This window comes from Megascapheus bottae, chromosome 13, assembly GCF_031878675.1.
Source record: "Megascapheus bottae isolate mThoBot1 chromosome 13, mThoBot2.hap1, whole genome shotgun sequence".
Classification (NCBI taxonomy): Eukaryota; Metazoa; Chordata; class Mammalia; order Rodentia; family Geomyidae; genus Megascapheus; species Megascapheus bottae.
In genome coordinates this window covers 38755589-38775490 of record NC_143521.1, presented here as the reverse complement: position 1 = coordinate 38775490, position 19902 = coordinate 38755589, and the positions used below count along the sequence as shown (strand labels likewise).

The window sequence follows — 19902 nt, the reverse complement described above, 5'->3', positions numbered from 1 at the left end:
TGCAGGCAGGCACAGAAGTTATCTGTTTGCATGGATGTTTCTGCCTAAGGAACATTGAAACACACCTGTCCCACCTGGAGAATAATCTGATAAGTTATAGAAACAGTAAAATAAGGTACAGGAGCCAAGGGCTAAGGTTGTGACTTCTGGCTGAATTCAAAAAGGCTGATCTTAATTCTAAGCAATTTCCCCCCCATGATCACATTAAGAAAACTTCCTAGTTTCTCAAAACAACAAATAGTTCTTAACTTACTTAAAAAAATTCATATAGAAAATATAAGGAACTGAAAACAAACTGTTTTGTTACTCATAGGTGAATGATTAAATACAGTAGGATATAAACATACTATAAAATACAATACAGGGGGCCGGGAGTTTGGCCTAGTGGTTAAAGTGCTTGCCTAGCATGCACGAAGACCCAGGTTCGATTCCTTGGTACCACATATATAGAAAAAAGCTGGAAGTGGTGCTGAGGCTCAAGTGGTAGAGCTCTAGCCTTGAGAAAGTCCAAGGACAGTGCTCAGGCCCTGAGCTCAAGCCCAGGACTGGCAAAAAAAAAAAAAAAAAATACAATACAGGCCTTAGAAGAATGCTTTCAATTACGTATTAGTCAAGGAAAATAGAATATGTGTAAAAAATTATAAAATATGTCAGTATCTTGTCTTTTTTTTTTTTTTTTGGTGCCTGTCCTGGGACAACTCAAGACCTGGCTGCTGTCCCTGAGCTTTTTTGTTCATAGCATTCTTTCACTTGAATGGAGAGATAAGAGTCTCCAGATTTTCCTGACTGGCTTGGCTTTGAACTTCGAAGCTCATATCTCAGCCTCCTGAGTAGCTAGTGTTACAGGTGTGAACCTATGGCGCTCTGCAAATATCTTACCCTTTTTATAAAAAAGCAAGCAAAACCTACGTATCTATGGGTTAATATACAATTAGCAAAACCATCATAGAATCTAAACACTATTAAAATGATAGTGACTGAGGTTGTTAATTTGAACTTATTTTTTTTTTTAAAAAGATATAGAAGTTTGGCCTTAGAACACTCAAGAGGAGTCAGTTTCTAAATCACACTTTTTTTTCTGAATTTTACATAAAGCAGAGGCACCCAAAAATATTTAGAAAAAAAATAATTCATACTCCCAGCACTTAGGAGGCTGAAGAAGAAAGATCTCGAATTGGAGGCCAATCTGGGCCTGCATGGGCAACTATCTAGCCCAAATGGTAAGGCAGGCCTTCCCACAGACAGCCCTCCCGCCCTGTCAATCCCTGCCCGCCGGCGGGTCGGGAAGTCAGTGTGGACCAGTCCCTCAGCCCCTTGCCCAGGGGGAGTTTGGCTGCACACCCCGCCATGCCCGGCTCTTCCCAGGCAGCTTTCCGGGTTTTATGGCGCTTGTTTCGCCCTGTCCGGTGGGAATCCCCTCCCACGCCCTTCACGGGGTTAGGGAATCTGCAGAACTTCAGAACCGAGAATCTCAAAACCTCAGCCGGAGGCGACCGCTACCTCGTCACCCTTCAGCGTTTCCCCCGCGCTTTTTAAAGGAAGGAAAAGGGTCCGGCGAATCCTGGTCCGCGCCGGTGCTCGCGCGATCCAGCTCTCTCCTCACCACGTCCAGCCAAGTTTCCCAGGAGGGACTGAGCGCAGCGTATCCGGGGCGGGGATGGGGAGCGGGCGCTGCTCCCCCGACACGGCCGGGAGTCTGACGAGGCGTGCACAGGAAGGGCCCTTAGGCTCCCGCCCCCCCACCTTAGCCACGCCCCCCCACTTCAGCCACGCCCCCAGGGAGCCTCCATCTAGGACCACCCACGGCCACGCCCCCATGGCCAGCCAGGCCACGCCCCCAGGACAGCACAGCCGTGCCCTCAGGACGCCTCTACCTAGGGCCACGCCCCCCAGGGCACGGGCCCACCCCCAGGACCCTCCCTAGGCTCCGTTCCCTCCCGCCTCCACCTCCGCCTCCGCCTCCGGCCGCGTCCCCGCCGTCCCTGCCGACGTGGCGGGGCGGGACGGGACCGCGGGCGCTCGGCGCGCGCTCGGCTGCCACCGCGGTAAGAGCCCCGGCCCTTCCCGGTCCCCATCCTTTTGCCCAGGCGGGGATCCCCAGGCAGCGCGGTGGGGTGTCGGGGAGACCCTGCCGTCGCTCCTGTGCCCCTCCCCCTCAGCCCTGCCCTCCGCGCTGGTGAGGCGCCGGAGCCCGAGGGTCGCGCGGCCGAGGGCCCTGCGTGGGTGCGGGCGTGTGAGTGTGTGTGTGTGAGTGTGTGTCGCTCCGGGTCCACGCTCATGCACACACCCACACGCCCGCACGCCGGGTCTGCCCCCTCGGCCGGCGGGAGCCTCCGCGGAGCCTGCCTCGCTCGGCGCCCCGAAGTCTCCAGGCTTGTCACCCAGCGAGTCCGAAAAGTTTCCCCCGGAGCCTCAGGTCCACGTCGGGCGCCGGCTGCAGGGTTCCCGCGGCCCGGGGCACCGAGGGAGCGCCCCTGTGAGGCAAAGGCCTGCTCTCCAGGGTGTGCCAGCCTCGGCCTTGACCCCCCGCCCCGTCCCCGCTCCCCCACCTTCCATCCTCCATCGCCCTTCCTCCGCAGACCTTCGACCTGCCGGTCCTGCCGCCCCAGCCAAGGCTCTAAACGGGCACCATCTGCGCTCAGAGCCGGGGTCCTTCTTCCACCCCAAGCCCCTCCCCCTCCCCAGTGGTCTCCCTGGAATCTGGTAAGTACTTCTAGGCCCCTGAAGTCCCTTATCCTAGCGTGGGAAGACGTCTGAGAGTGGGCTATGAAAAGGGTAGCCTGTGCCCTGCCGGTCCCATTTGGTTTCATCCGGATCTTCTAGAAGGATGCAAGCAAGTCGTGGCTCCTTAAATCAGTGTCTCCTGAACACGATCAGACTTCAGCCAACCTTCCACAATGGAGAAGGAGGCCTCTGCCTCCCCTTGGCCCCTTCCCACCCCATCCATATTCCTAGACTCTCTTCTTTCTTCCTCTCCTTCCATCACACCTAAGGTCCAAAAAGACTCTGGTCCACTTCTTACCTTGTAAACCCTAAGCAAAGAATGAACTTTATGGATGGGATTTGAGGCACCAGTGAGCTAGTGCAGGAGGAATTTGAAGGTAGTAAGGAGCCTTTCTGAATTTCAGAGATTCATGCCTTTACTTATACGGCAAGGCTGATATCACTGATTGTTTTTGCCAGTACCAGAGTTTGAACTGAGGACTGTTCTAGTGCCCTACTGCTTGAGTCATGCGCCTAGCCCAGCTTTTTGCTAGTTATTTTGGACATATACTCTTTTGGACTTCTCTGCCTAGGCTGGCTTGGAACCTAGATTGTTCTGAGTAGCCAGGATTATAGGTGTGAATCACTCGTGTTCAGCAAATATTGTTTCTTTTAAATCACTGCCAAACACAATATATTTCAATTCAGTAGGTATTTATGAGTCAGAAATGAAGGCTAGAGCTCTGAAAGCAAGAATGATATAGAAACAAATATTTTAAAGGTAGCAGTAGGAATCCATACAAAGCCCCCCCCCCAAAGAAAAAACATAGCAGAGGGAACAATTAGGTTTTTTTTGAAAGAGTTGGAAAGATTCAGGGGAAATTTCTAAGTAAGAGATGAAAGTTAGACATGAGTATTTGAAAGAATAGGAGTTTTCCAGGCAGATAGAGTGTGGCAGCCCATGTAGAAGCACATAAGCAGTTGTGTGTGGTAACTCATGCCTGTAATCCTAGCTACTCAGGAGGCTAAGATCTGAGGTTCAAAGCCAGCCCAGGCACTAAAGATCAGGAGACTCTTATCTCCAGTTAACCACTAGAAAACCAGGGCGGTAGCCTCGAGTTCAGGGATAGCACTCAGGCCCAGAGCCCAAGCCCCATGTCTGAAAAAAAAAAAAAAAACCAACAACAACAACATAAAAAACATAAGCAAAAGGCAGGGATAAAGGGCTACGAACTGTGAGCACTGGCCAGGGTGCCTTAAGAGTATAGCAAGAGGCAGGTAGAGACAGCTTGGTGCTGGATTTTGAGAGGCCACAGACATGTTGGGAAGATGCTTATGTATAACAGGTTTAAACAGGAGCTGATAGGTCTCATTTAGACTTCAGAACAGTGCAGGGCAGACACTTGGAGACACTCGTGGGCCTGACACTGTGCACTTGTCAGACTGGGCAGGACCTGGAAGCCTCAGCTAGAGTTTATTCCTGATTCTTTACTGACCAGCACTTTTTTTTTTAAACAAGTGAAGTGAGCTTATACACAACATCTTATTAACATATTTCTGTTGTGCCCATGGAGGCTCTTTAAAAAATACTTCAGCCACAGCCAGTACATTGTACTCTCATAGAATGAGAGACCTTTTAACACCAAGAAAGAGTACAAAGCTAAACTTGCAAGACAAGGCAGAGCTTTATGTTGAATAAAGTTAGATTTATGAAAAAGCGAAATCTTGTCAGTATTTTTCTCTGTCATCAGGGACTGGCCTAGTCCTGCAATCAGAGCACCAAGTACACTGATTGTTTTGTTCATACTGACTTTATGGACGAGAGAGTGAAGGAAGACCAATGAGAAGGAGCAGCTTGTGGGTCTGTGAAGAAACATTGAGACCAGAACCAGAGAGAGGTTTTCCCCCCCTCAGAATCCCAGCCCTCACTCTTCCTCCACACAGCCTGTCTTAGCCCAAGGGGGTCCCTCCTTGCTGCCTAGAGCTCATTCCTTGTTCCCTATATGCTCACACCCAGAAGAGCTGGAGTGAGGCAAGCTGGTCAGACTTGTGCAAGAACATTTTTTTTTGTTTATTGCATGCTTTTCGCATACCTTCCTCCCCACCCCTACCCCCACTCTACCCCTGTGCTGAGGATGGAACTCCTGCCTGCTAAACAAGTACTTCATGACTGAGCTACACCCTGTCCCTGCATAGCTTTTTCCCCCCAATTGTTTTGTTTTTGCTCCTCAAATAAATCATTTATTTCTGAAGACAGTGTGAAGTTCCAGGAGCATTTTAGGTGATGAATGGATTTGCTCATAAAAAACTAACTTATTCCCAATCCACAAAGACTTCTTTATCCACCACACTTCCTCTCTTTAGAGTTATCTGAAGCAGCCTCCTTGTTTCTGTGGCTCAAATCTCCATCAAAGACCTGGACATGGCTGCAATGATGATGTGCGTTCCAAACTCCAAATCACAAAAGACCCGACTGCTCATTTGGCACCCAGGCAGAGATGTAGCCACCCCAGCAAAACATCAGGTGGATCCCACCTGAAATCCTACTGGACCCCTACAGCCCCTGTTCAGAGACAGCTCTGCATTTGGAACTGGGGCTGGTTTCTAGTGGTTTGGGACAAAAGTACACAGCCTTGAGTGAGATTTTCCCATCCAGTAGCTTCTGGAGTCAGTAGTTGAAGTAGAGTAGAGAAAAATAGACTAGTTTCAGGTAGAGGAGTAAACAGACTAGCAACACACATAATTAGAAGTTACTGCACTGGATGCTGGTGGCTCATATCTGTAATCCTAGTTACTTAAGAGGCTGAAATCTGAAGATTGTAATTCAAAGACAGTCAGGGGACAGGAAAGTCTGTTAGACCTATCTCTAATTAACCACCAGACATGACAAAAAAAAAAACAAAACAAAACAAAACCAAAAAATCATTACAGCAGAACGGACTGCATTACTACTTTATTTTCTAGTGTACATGAAAAAAAAATTTAGTCTTGCTGCAATGTATACATCACCTATAGACTCTATAGACTATAGACTCCCCCTCCCCCCCTCCTTCCCTCTGTTCTTCCTTCCTTCCCCCTTCTTTTTTTTTTTTTTTGGTCTGGGCTGTCTTCTAACCAGCCTCCTGAGTAGCTGGGATTATGGGTATGAGACACTGGTTCGTCTTACAGCTGATTTTTTTTTTTTTGGTGTTTCTGAAGGGATGGTTAATATTGCCAGTTGAATACAAAGTAGTCATGCAGAAGAGAAGTTTTATTGCTTCCATTTTTCTGCTCTCAGGAGAGTTGGCTTAAGGGAGTTAGGCCATTAGAAGTAGATGAGGGCTATAGTTTTCCTCCCTTGTCCTTCTCTATCTCTTACGGAATTCAGCTACATATTCATGTGTCCATAAGCAATCAGACTTCATTATGTAGCCTGTACTGAAGAGTCTGAAGTGTTTCCTCACTGTCCTTTAAGCCATTTCCCCCCTCCCCCCTTCAATCAGAACTCAGAGCTGACCAGCTTTGGAGTCCTTCAGTCAGCTACAACCTCTAAAAAAACCCAACTGCAAAGTTCCACTGGCTGTTGGGCTCTGTGAGATTTCATGCCCAGAAGGGCAGGAAGTAAATTATTTCTCACCAATCTACATATCTTATGCATTTGCCATTTCAGAAGCATAGAATGATTTTAATATATCTTATGTTAATTAGCATTAATTGTCTTATGTTAATTAGGGGAAAACAGTAATTGAAAATTCTCAGCAGGGGTCACCCAGTTATAGGTTTCAGAATTCTTACTAAAGACTCAGTAAGGAACTTTAAGTATTAATTGACCACCCTTGCAGTGTAAATTAGGACTAATTAACATGTGCATATGTCATATGGTAAATGCACCATGTCCAGTATTTTATTTTACATATGACCAATAGGACAACATATTTAGTGTAAACATGTACATCAAAATAGTCATAATGATTTTTCCATTTGCCCGTGAAAGTTTATTGTAGCCATACTTGTTCTTACATTCCTGTTTATAAGAAAATTGCTACTTAAAAATTTAGATTAATATCATTACTCATATTATTCCAGAAGAAATAAAAATAGAGCCAGAAGTATGGCCTAAGAGTAGAGTGCTTGCCTAGCATGCATGAAGCCCTGGGTTCGATTTATTGGTACCATATATACAGAAAAAGTCGAAAGTGGTGCTGTGGCTTAAGTGGTAAAGCACTAGTCTTGAGAAAGCTCAAGGATAGTGCCCACACCCTGAATTCAAGCTGTAGGACTGAGGAGAGAGGTGGAGGAGGGGGATATAAAAAGATAAGTCTGTGACCAATAGATTAAAAATGTAAAACTGAATGATACAAAAGTATCATTTATCCATGAAACATTCTCCTTACAGCTGTGATCCCAAGACACAAAGATAAAGTAAGACAGAAATTAGAGCCAGGTGTAGTAATCCATATCTGTAATCCCAGCTACTCAGAAGAGTTACGAGAATTGTTGTCTAAGGCAGACCCTGGGGCAAAAAATATGTCTCTGTCAAGATGGGAAGAGAAAGTCTTCCCTGAGACTATATAATTAGATCTGGAAAGTAAAGGATGGGAAAGAGAACAACAATAGAAATGAACCTGATATTGAAAGGCCAGTGAGAACCATAATGAAGACGTGACAGTGAGGGTAGAAGTCAGAGAATAGATGTGGATTGTGAAGACAACCTTTAGGATTTGGGCCCTGGCTGAATGTAAGGAAAGAGGCAACTAGGCCTGCAGATAGGGCTCTGCTGTGGTTCAGTATCAAAATCAGATTGGTTCAAACTTCGGATCTGCTGTTCACTAAAAGCATCACTTCTGAACCTGTTTCCTCATCTGTAAAATGGAGCCCAACTTATCTCAAAGGAAGTAATACATCTAAATGGTCTTGGTATTGTTGTTAGTCAAATGATACTATGTATTTTTCAGAGGGTGAAGGTTCAGTTGTTGACCACTGAGATTTTAATCGTGGGTCATTTGGAAATCTAGATGTACAGTTTAGTGATTTTTTAAAATATTTCTAGAGAATTGTGTAGCCATTGTTATCCTCTAATCTTACAATGTTTTTGTGAACCCCCAAGAGAGATCTCATACCCATTAGCAATCACTCTCATTCCCCTTTTCTTCAACTTCTAAGAAACTAATAATCTACTTTTTGACTGTATGGGATGGAAGAAGATATTATAACTCTAAGGAAGAGCATAGTAATACACACACACATTTTTGCTGGTACTGGGGCTTGCATGAACTCAGGCTTTGAGCTATTAGGGTTGTTTTGGTTTGGTTTTTACTCATGGCTGATGCTCCATTATTTGAATCAGGCCTCCAGTCCCAGCTTTTATCTGGTTAAATGGAAATAAGTTGTCTGCCTAGGCTACCTTTGAACCACAATCCTCAGATCTCTGCCTTCAAGTAGTTAGGATTATAAGTGTGAGCCTGGTGGAAGATACTTTTTGATAAACTCTTGATTTTTTGGTGGGGGGATGGGTCATGGGGCTTGAACTTGGTCTGGGCACTGTCTCTGAGCTCTTCAGCCTGTCCCTGAGCTCTGCAGCTCAAGGCTACCTCCCTACCCTTCAGCCAAGCCTCATTTCCTGTTTTCTAGAGGTTAATTGGAGATAAGAGTCTCAGGTCCTTTTGTGCCCAGGCTGGCTTTGAACTTTGATCCTCAAATCTCAGCTTTCTGAGTAGCTAGGATTACAGGTGTGAGCCACCGCACTTGGCTCAGCTCAGCTCAGTGCTTGGTTCATTTCTTTATATATACAGATCAGGGAAGAGTGCCTTGATTGGCTGAAGATAGGGCTGTTAATCTATATTGCTATCCTGTTGCCAGTATATACAACACATTTAGTGGCTTATATTACCCAATTTTATTCTTTTATGATCAGTCCCTTAGCCACCTGGGGTAAGGTCAAGGTGCTGGCAGGGCTAATTTCTTCTAGAATCTCAAAGGGAAGGATGGTTTTCTTGCCTTAATTCAACCTCTATCTTGGATTTTGTGGCTTATGGCTCTTCCTTCATCCTCAGAGTTTATCACTCCCATCTCTGCTTCTGTCAGCCCATTACCTTTTCTTCCTTGCAGTCCGATCTGCCCTCTATTTCTCTCTGATGAAGATGCTTGTGACTATATTTCAGGCCCAGATAAGCTAAGATCATTCCCCAATCTCGACTTTTAATCACATGTACAGAGTTTCTCTTTCTATATAAGGCAACATACATAGATTACAGAGCTTAGGAGGTAGATATCTTTTGAAGCCATTTTTTAGTTTACTGTAATGTTATAAAAATTATTTACTGGTAAAAGGATGTTTAACCCTATCTGGTTTAATTGAATTTTTGGAACTTTGAACAATAGCTCAGTAACACAGATTACAGCATAAAGCATTTATATTCATGTTGACAGATATTTAAAATGTCTGATGATGGTGGTGACGCCTTTACTGCTGGAGACAGAACAGATATTACTGAAATACCCAAGAATGATTCTTCACCTAAAGATGTAGAAGTACACTGTGATCCAGCTGTAACTTCAAATGATCCAGTTCCACCTGGCCTCAGAGGAGATTTGCATGAGGAGGTACTTGGTCAGGATGCAGAGACAGCTGCTGACCCATACCCAGAACAGTCCGAAGACCCTGGTGCCATCGAAAGCCCTCTCAACAGAGAAGGGACTGAGGACACACTGGCTCAGTGCATTGATTCCGTCAGCCTGGATGGAGAACAGGGCTCTGAACTACTTCTGAAAGAACAGAATGATCTGGTAAGAGTTGTCACTCAGTTCATTTAAACCTCAGTTCTTTTTGACACCTACTATCTTAGACTGCTTTCTGTTGCTAGTAACACATTTCTACAGACCAGATAAGCGATAAAAACAAGAGGTTTATTTGGGCTCATAGCTCTTATCCACTAACTCAAAATGCATTAGCCACAGATAAATAGATTTTATGTTCCCATCTCAGGGTTCTAATAACTATAATAGGGAGGATTGCCAATGAAGATAACATAATAAAACAATGTGTTCCTACTTGATCTTCTTTCATGAGTTGTTTGATAAGCTGTATGAAAGCAGGTGAACCCTGCTTTGAAAATACTTTATTATCAGCCTTCTCAGTGTCACAGTATCAGAACCTGTTGGCAACAGATACACCCCTCCTGTAGCACCCTGGGAGCATCCAAAGAACTTGGAAAGGTGCATATTCCTCATAGTGAAGCATCACAGAAGGATGTGGAGGGAAGGATAAACTCTGGGGGCCATGACTCCGGGTGTGTTTGCGTGAATTGCATCAGGAGCTCAAATACAACTTAGAGAGGGATGATCATGTTTGTTCTAAGAAGGGAAGAAAGCAGATACGACTGACAGAAAGGGCCTTGAGAAGAGAGGATCTCTCTCATCTGGGTCATATCTAAGCCTTCTGCATACATGCAGATTCACTCTAAAGGAATATCTTCAAAAGGTATTCTACTGCTTTCTCAGTTACTAATCTTAAATTAGTATGAGAAGAGGTTAACTTTGTTCCTTGTCTCTTAGTATTATTCATTATATTTTATTTGCCTTTTGACACTTATAAGAAACCTTGTTGCATTGATTATAATCTTTCCTTGTCAGTCTAGCAGATAATACTAATAACAATGAAAAAATAATCCAAAACATCTGGAATCCAAAGTTGGATTAGATATTGTTCTCAAGTTATGTTTGATTCTAAAGGAAAACAGCTAAACTCCAAAGTCTATTTTGATTGCAGGTATCTTGAAGCCTGGTAAAATGTCATCACCCCTTTCAAAAGTATGAAGAAAAAAACCTGCCTAAAAATAGTCTTGTGAGGAAAAATAGTCTTAGAGGGCATACACACCATTATCTTGCAGATCACATGTACATTAATGATTCATCCTTCCTTATGTGATTTGTATACGCATAGTTACTTTGGATATGGATCCACTTAAAATCCTTACCGTTGGATTCACGTTTGCCTCTCAGAGTTGCCTCTACCTTGGTTGATAGGACAAGGCCAGAAAATAGGGTAAAGCTAGCAGCTCAACAGACCCTTGCATTGCTATTTTATACTCAAAGAAAGCATCTTTTTTTTTTTAAAGGGTCATTTCTATAGAACTCAGATGCCACAGGGTTTTTCTACAAGAATCCACTCGAAAACATGTATGAGAGGGTTTCATCCTTTGAATGTTGACAGCTGGAGCAGACTCAGACTGTAGTTGGTTCCATAATACCATTCTTTAAGTCTGAGAATGTAAGTGATAAGACTGAGGATCACTGCAGTCTAATTGTGGAGGCCAGTGTTGTAGAAAAGCATTTCTAACATTTCCTGCAATTCTTCCCTAAGAAGAATTCCTGGCATCAAATAGCCTTTGATGGAGCACTGAAATCAGTCTTAGGGAGTCAGGGAAGGAAGTCCTCAGCCTCAATTTAGATAGGTTTGCTTTAGGTACTGGATGGCCTTATTGTATATTAGCCTGTTAACCCTTAAAAGATTCAATTTAGATAAAGTTTTTATAAATTCTTAACACCAAGAAATGTACCTATAATTAAAAAAAATCATCCTTGCTGTATAAATGCATAAGCCCTATTATGGACCATGTAAAGAATTCAAGTTTTATTATCATAAGTACTCTCATAGGAAAGTTCAAGATTGTAGACTACCACCAAATAGTTCTCTTCCGAGAAAAGGAGGGGAATGTTTAAGAGTTGTGAAATTGCTATGAAAGAAACAAAAGGCTTAGAGTCTGAAGATACACCTTGGATCTTATATACATCTAAAAAGATCAGAAAAGTCGTGGTGACCGTCCTTCATTAGAGTTTAATCCAAACAAGCTGTGGTTTATTACTTCCAATAGCCTGTGAAACTCCACCCGGAGTGGAGAAGATGCCTGTCAAAAGCACTGAAATCAACTATTTCTCAACTGAAAGCCACCCTGCCAATCCATATAACACTAAGCCATCACTTATCTTCCTTCATGAATCTGAGTGCAGCTACCACCAACTTTTAAAAATAAATGAGTTTGAAGAAGCTGAAAGTAAAGCAGAGAAATTAGATCAAATAAACAAAGATGTTGAAAGACACATAGAAGATTATGCCTAGGGGACGTATCAGACTGTCAAAAGACCAAATGTATGAATAACGGAAATAGATGAGAGGAGGAAGATATAAAAATTAAACCTAGAAAGAATCTACTCAACTAAAATGGCAAAAAAGAGTTGGGCACAGTGGCTCAACACTGTGATCCTAGCTACTCAGGAGGCTGAGATCTGAGGATTATGGTTCAAAGCCAATCAGGGCACTAAAAAGTCATCAAACTTATTTCCAATTAATCACCAGGAAACTAGAAGTGATGCTGAGCCTCAAGGGGTAGAGTGGGAGCCTTGAGCTGAAGAGCGCCCAAGCCCAGAGTTCAAGTCCCATGACCGACCAAAAAAAAAAAATGGCACAAATGCTTATCCATGTGTCTGAGGCTAGCAGAATGCCAAATCAGAAAGATCAGAGAAGAAACACCCCCTAAACACTACATATACATAGGCCTATATACACACACACATACACACGAAAGAATATTGGAAGCTACAAAAGAAAGAAAATGATTAACAGCAGATTTCTCAAAACAGACACTAAATGCAAGGAGGGCATTGGACTGACAATTGATGCCAATATAGATTACCTAGTTACCATAATTGGTAGTGGACTGGAATCATCCAAAGTGGTTGTTGAAAATTTCAGATTCCTGGGTTCTACTCTGAGAGATTATACTTTAAAACATCACAGTGCAAGCTGAAACTCTGAGTGAATGTCCCAGGATTACATTTCCACAGTTTGTCAGTGCACCGGTCAGTGTTCAGGGATCACCAGCACAAGGACACTCGAGCACTAGCTAGGGCATGTGAAGGAATTGAGAAGATGGTGCATTTGGTATTAAGCATGCCATGGAACAGCCAAAGCCATGTATTTTGTGGGCAGTTGATTAAAATGGTCTGGGAAGACATATTTGCTCAGGTGCCACATACAAATAAAGAAGAGACAATGACTCAGCCCTTGGAAGCTTTTGTCTTTAAAGCACTCCAGTCGTATGTTATCTCTTAGATATTTTGGGGTGAAAGGATAGTTTACTGTAACTAGAAATGAAGTCCAAGTTACTACTTCTCCCTAGTGTCACCACCACATTCGATCAATGAAGTCAATCTCAAATCACACTGTACCACACTCAGATTTTAAAATAAAAACATTAATATGAGAGTTAAAAATGGCTCATGAGAACTGTTTCTATATAACTTCAAGAACATCGCATTGTCCTGTCCTATTCGGTCTTTTTTTTCACCACCTTGAATACAAAGTTTACAAGACAGAGGTTCAAAGGTTAAGGATTCTTCTCTAAGAAGAATTCCTGGCAACAAATAGCCAGAATTTCCAAAGTTCAGAGCTGATTGGAGGGCCATCTGCACAGGGAAGAATTATTTCTTACACCTTCTTCATGTAAATATAGGAAGACTCTCTTAAGTATAGTGAACCATCTACAAGGCTTTTTTTTTTTTTTGCCAGTCGTGGGGCTTGAACTCAGGGCCTGAGCACTGTCCTTGGACTTTTTTTCCTCAAGGCTAATGCTGTACCACTTGAGCCACACAGCCCCACTTCTAGCTTTTTTCTATGTATGTGGTACCGAGGAATCGAACCCGGTCTTTGTGTATGCGAGGCAAACGCTCTACCACCAGGCCAAACTCCTGGTCCACTCTACAAGTCTTGAGTGCCTTTCATCTCATCATTCAGACCTCTTATAGATATTCAGGACGCTAAAAAGTCTACCAGGTTTACCAACTGAAATCCATTGCCATGATTCAGTATGCTAATTAGTAAGGCATTAGATGTTAATAGAGATGCAGATTATAGAATCACTTTTATAGTTGCTTCTAGAGTATGGCTTTCTGATTAGCATGCCAGCTCTGGACTAGCCATATTTTATTAGAATGCTGACAGCATTGGTTTGGAGCTTAATCTAAAAAATACAGATAACATCAGCTAAAGTAAGTAACTAAAGTAATAATACTAAATGCTGAGCAAGAAAGAGTCCAAAAATAGGGCATAGACACTCGTGAGCTCAGGATACAGTTGAGTTTGTACTTAAAAGCTTCATGTGTTACACACTACTACTTTGAACCACAGTGCCATTTCCAGTTTTCGGGTGGCTATTTGGAGGTAAATCTCACAGATTTTCTTACCCAGACTGGCTTTGAACAGTAATCCTCAGATCTTAGCTTTTTGAGTAAGTAGGATTACAGGCGTGAGCTATTAGATATCTTTTCTTCATAAAGTTAAGCTGACTCCAGTATTTGGTGTAATAGTAACAGACCAATACAGACACCAGGAGAATGGAGTACTCTAAGGATATGAAACTGGTTAAGTTTCAGATGGTACTGTGAGGTCAAGTAATTTGATAAAATGAGCCAGTGGCTTTGACAAGGAAACCATTGTTGCCTTGTGGCTTCATGAAGTAGTGGTGGGAGTTGTAACAAAGGCCCATCTTTCTTCTGTTTTTGTGGTAGTACTATAGTTTTAACTCAGGGCCTAGATGCCATCCTTTAGCTTTTATTTCCTTCATGGCTGGCACTCTACCAATTGAGCCATAGTCCTACTTCTGGCTTTTTGGTGTTTAATTGAAAATAAAAGTCTCAAAGACTTTTCTGCCCAGGCTGGCTTTGAACTGTGATCCTCTCATCTAGCCTCCTGAGTAGCTGGGATTACGGGTATATGCTGGTACTTCCTCTTGTGAGGTGAAGAAAAAAGACAAAGGACAGAAACCAGACATTTATACACAACACTTTGTGTGATTTTTATTTGTTAAGTGCCTGACAAAATGTAGAAGGTAGATAATAGAGAGAAAAGCTGAAAATCAGGAGAGTCCAGATGCAGGTACGGTGACTCGGCCCCCTCTGAACATACTTTGTCTTTTTCTAAAACATAACTTCAGCCAAATTATGTTTTGTGCATAAAACAATTACATAGACATTTAATTTCAACAATTGGTGTTCAATTTATTAAGACTACAAATTTAAACAACTAGTTCTTCCCTAGGTTTTATATTCAACTCATAAATTTTCTATTTAAAAGTCTATTAGAATTGAACTGTCACCATCCTGTGGTTTTAAATTGATCTTTGGTTCTTTTTACCAATTTAAACATGTCTAAACACCTTAAACTGCATCTAAATGTGTTATATATTCTCTTTCTCTTTTAAGTACCTCATTTATCTCCATACATAAAGTGTTGGTTAATACTTAATAGTTGCTATGAAGCTGTTAAATTAAATTTATAGAGTGGACCTATAACATTTAAGACCTGTTATGCTGGTATGCATAAACTTAGGAAGATTTCAGCTTAAAGTCCTAAGTCTAAAAATATAACTTTATTTTTAAATGGTTTTCAAAAATTGTCCCACTGTCACAGTCCATAAATATCTGTATGATAGAAAAGACCCAATGTGCACAAAATAGTAATATCACAGCTTTGATACTTTAGACCTTACTATATTTAATTTTTAAATCTTCTCAGAGTTGAATGATGTATACATACCAAGGAAGAAGATCACTTGAGAATAATAGACCATTTCCTCCCAGTTATTTTGACAGATCTACAATCAGAGAAACTCACATCAGAGCAGCTTTTTCGAGTAGCAGTATCATGTGTTATAAAACTCAAAAGGGTTTTGTTTCTGTGAGACCAAATTACCCATAGGTCAAATCACCCACCTTAATGCAACACATATATTGTACCTAATTCTGCATCCACTCAAGGAACAGGACAACCAGTTGATCTATCAGATAAGCCCATGTATTTCCTTCCTTCCTTCCTTCCTTTTTTTTTTTTTTTTTTTTTTTTTTGTGGGTTATAGGGCCTGAACTCAGCCTGGGCGTTATCTCTGAGCTCTTCAGCTCAAAGCTACCACCCTACCTTTGAGCCAAGCCCGACTTCCCATTTTCTAGAGGTTAATTGGAGATAAGAGTCTCAGGTCCTTTTGTGCCTGAGCTGGCTTTAAACCTTGATCCTCAGATCTCAACCTCCTGAGCAGCTAGGATTACAGGGGTGAGCACAGCACCCAGCAATTTTCCAAGCACTAAAGACCTTTGCATTTTATGGAATTTCGAGATTTGTAAACTATTTTCTATCAAATGGGACCTTGAACTTGATAGCCTACAGTACACAAATTCTGCTGGGGATGAAACTTATGGTCTAATGCTTGCAAGACAAATACAAGTTAATATTCCAATGCTGAGCCAAACTCCCAGCCTCGATAAATGTATATTTTAGCTAGTGAAAAAAATCTCTCGATGATATAATAGATATATAACTGCCTTTAATACTTATAACTAAATTTGATGGATTTCTGCATTTTTTCATCTTCTTTGGGCCTTACAATGGTTTTAGATGCTTAAATGACTTCTAGTTGAGTTTTAGATATCCTTGATCAATCTATATGTGATTCCCTGTTACACTCTTAGAAGAATGATCTTATATGTATGTATGGGGAGGGAGGAGGAAGTTGAGAGTTCTCATTTTGGTGACTTTTTCTTTCTCTGTGAGGTAGGACATAAAGCTTTGTGTTATAGAAAATATAAGTTAGAGAGCAGGAGGAAGGTGAGAAAAAAGCTTTAAATAATTATATTTGCTAAAGGAAGATTTGAGTTGATCCTTGTGGCCTATTTTATAATACCTTGTGTGACTAAGACCATATAAAGTGAAGAGGATATTATTGATGAGAATATTTTTAATTCTTGAATATTTACTTTTTGTGTGTGTGTGGGCTTGAACTCTGGGCCTGGGCACTGTCCCTGAGCTCTTCAGTTCAAGGCTACTGCCCTACTCCTGGAGCCACAGCCCTACTTCCCATTTTTTAGTGCTTAATTGAGATAAGAGTCTCACATTATTTAGGTTCTTTAGTGCCCAGGCTGGCTTTGAACCTTGATCTTCAGATCTCAGCCTCTTGAGTAGCTAGGGTTACAGGCATGAGCCACCCATGTGCACATGCTCCTGGCTTGAATATTTACTTTTTGTAGTAAGTACATTTAGCTATCTATTTTCTTTTTTAAAATTTTTATTGTAAAGGTGATATACAGAGGGGTTATAGTTACATAAGTCAGGTAATGAATATATTTCCTTTTAAGCAGTGTCCTCCCTCCATTCTCTCCCAGTTTTTCTCTTCCCAATTTCCCTCCCCCACAAGTTGTATAATTCATTTCCAGTGGGTTTCACTGCTGAATTAGTTCACCCTTTGCCTCATCATTTCTGTGCTGCCCCTTCCCCAAGTCACATAAACATATGCAAGACAAAGGGTACGGAAATAAACAGCCATACAAGGGAATAAACCAAAGGAAAAAAGGAAAGAAAAGACAGGAACTGCAAACAATACAATAAAAAAACCTCTTGCTTCCATTTCTTGGAGTTCATTTTGATAATCATCATTTTATATGATCTTATACACATAACTATTGAGCCCTTGTGATGCTCTCCTAAGAAGATCCTCCTTTGGCCCTTGTTTGCAATAATCCTAGGAGCATCTCTGTTCAGTTCTGGGTCTCCACAACTGTCATAATTTTATTTTGTATTGTGTTGTTTGGAAGGTCTGGTCGGCAAGCTCGAGCCCGTCGCCACCCCCTCTGTGTATTACTCACCAGGGGGGAAAATGGTTGAAGCAGATCACACAGGAAAACTCTTCATTGGTGGGCTTAATAAAGAAACAAATGAGAAAGACCTTGAAGCAGTATTTGGCAAATATGAACAGATAGTGGGTCATGGGGCTTGAACTCTGGCCTGGACATTATCCTTGAACTCTGCAGCTCAAGGGTACAGCCTTACCCTTGAGCCAAGCCCCACTTCCCATTTTCTAGAGGTTAATTGGAGATAAGAGTCTCAGGTCCTTTTGTGCCCCAGCTGGCTTTGAACCTTGATCCTCAGATCCCAGCCTCCTGAGTAGCTAGGATTACAGGCGTGAGCCACCTTGCGGCTCAGGTAGGGGAAGTACTTTTGATGAAAGATTGTGAAACAAACAAGTCAAGAGATATGAATGGAAAGTCCTTAGGTAGAAAAGCCATCAAAGTGGAACAAACCACCAAACCATCATGTGAAAATGGTAGACGTGGACCGCTTCCACCTCCAAAAGCATAGGTCCTCCCACAGGTCTCAGAAGAGGAAGAGGAGGAAGTGGTGGACCTAGAGGACCTCCCTCACATGGAGGACACATGCGTGATGGTGGCTAGTCTAGGAACTTCAACGTGAGTTCCTCCAGGGGACCTCTTCCAGTAAAAAGAGGACCACCACTATGAAGATGATTATTTGTCCCCAAGAGATGATGGGTATTCTACTAAGGACAGCTATTCAAGTAGACATTACCCAAGTTCTGGTGATGCAAGAGATTATGCACCACCACCAAGAGATTATACTTGCCTCAATTATGGTCCCTCCAGTTCATGTGAGGATTATCCATCAAGAGGCTGTTGTGATAGAGATGGATACGGTCAGGATCGTGTCTATTCAGATCATCCAAGTAGAGGCTCCTGCAGAGAGCCATATGAGAGTTATGGTAACTCATGTAGTGCTCCACCTACATGAGGGTCTCTGCCATCTTATGGTGAAAGCAGTCGCTATGATGATTACAGCAGCTTATGAGACGGATATGGTGGAAGTCGAGACAGTTACTCAAGCAGCCAGAGTAATCTACTCAAGTGGTCGTGATGGGTTGGCCGACAAGAATGAGGGCTTCCCCCTTCTGTGGAAAGGGGGTACCTTCCTCCACGTGATTCCTACAGCAGTTCAAGCTGTGGAGCACCAAATTGGTGGTGGCTGTGGAGAGAGCCAATCTGATTGAGGGGGAGGCAGAAGCAGATACTAGAAACAAACAGAACTTTGGACCAAAATCCCATTCAAAGAAACAAACGAAAAGTGAAAACTATTCTGTCATAACCACCGAAGGATTACTAAAAGGAAAAAAAATTGTGTTAGCTTTTAAAATTTTTCCTGTTAAGTTACCCTTCATAATTTTTATGTTCTTGTGAGGAAAAGCAGTTAAACATGTTTAATTTTATTTGTTATTACAAGTTGCTTTCAATAAGCAAATGTTAGATGTATTTAAGACTTGTGCTAGTGTTGTAATTTTCCAACTTAAAGGCCACTTCCTATCTACTTTTCCCAGTAAGTGAGGCAAGCAATTCTCAGATCTGCAAACATCTAGCCACCTAGACGCCTCTTAGGATTTCAGGGTGTCTTCCAACTGAAATCTCAAATGTTCTCGGTATGAAGAACTTGAGATCAGATACCTGTGATAGTAGCAAAGTTCTACTTACCCAGTAAACCCCAACAACAGAAACAAACCAGATAATGCTGGCCATATACTGTCTTTTGACATTGCCTTAGGAATCTGCAAGAGCCTCTCTTTCCCCTCCCCGAGTAAGACCATTTAAGTGTGTATTAAATTCCTACAGAAGGGGCCGGGAATTTGGCCTAGTGGTTAAAGTGCTTGCCTAGCATGCATGAAGACCCGGGTTCGATTCCTCAGTACCCCACATACATAGCAAAAAGCCAGAAGTGGTGCTGAGGCTCAAGTGGTAGAGCTCTAGCCTTGAGAAAGTCCAAGGACAGTGCTCAAGCCCTGAGCTCAAGCCCAGGACTGGCAAAAAAAAAAAAAAATTCCTACAGAATACTAAATAAAAAAGTTGGCCAAAACCAACCATGAAGCTGCAAAAAAAAAAAAAAAAGAGAGAGAATATCTTCTTTTGTTCTCATCATGAGATGTTTAGACTGCTGTTTAATCATGTTCAAGTGTAATTATTTGTCTTTTACTATCCATTGGATTTGTAGATTTATAGGCACATTCTTTGATTACAAATAGTCTTTCCTTTTTTAATGCTACTAGGGTTTGAACGTGGGAGCATTGAACTTGCTAAGCATTTGCTCTTAAGCCAAGCCCCAACCCTGCTTTTTGCTATTTTGGGAATAAAGTCTTTTTAAAAAATTATTATCTTATTTATGTTTGAACTCTGGGCCTGGGCACTGTCCTTTAGCTCTTCAGCTAAGGCTACTACCCTACCCTTGAGCTAAGCCCCATTTCCCATTTTTCTAGAGGTTAATTGGAGATAAGAGTCTCAGGTCCTTTTGTGCCCAGGCTGGCTTTGAACCTTGATCCTCAGATCTCAGCCTCCTGAGTAGCT

The 19902-nt window shown here is 42.3% G+C and overlaps 1 protein-coding gene and 1 pseudogene across 1 annotated transcript in view; both read left to right on the top strand.

The window, feature by feature from the left end:
• Positions 1-1959: 1959 nt before the first annotated feature.
• Positions 1960-19902, top strand: part of Fam114a1 (family with sequence similarity 114 member A1) — a 63629-nt gene continuing 45686 nt past the window's right edge. Inside the window, exons 1-2 of the mRNA XM_090343714.1 lie at positions 1960-2045; positions 9112-9468. Coding sequence (XP_090199840.1) covers positions 9121-9468 — 348 coding nt within the window. The 5' untranslated portion in view covers positions 1960-2045; positions 9112-9120. The remainder of the gene's footprint in view (positions 2046-9111; positions 9469-19902) is intronic.
• Positions 17382-18587, top strand: LOC150055864 (RNA-binding motif protein, X chromosome-like; annotated as a pseudogene).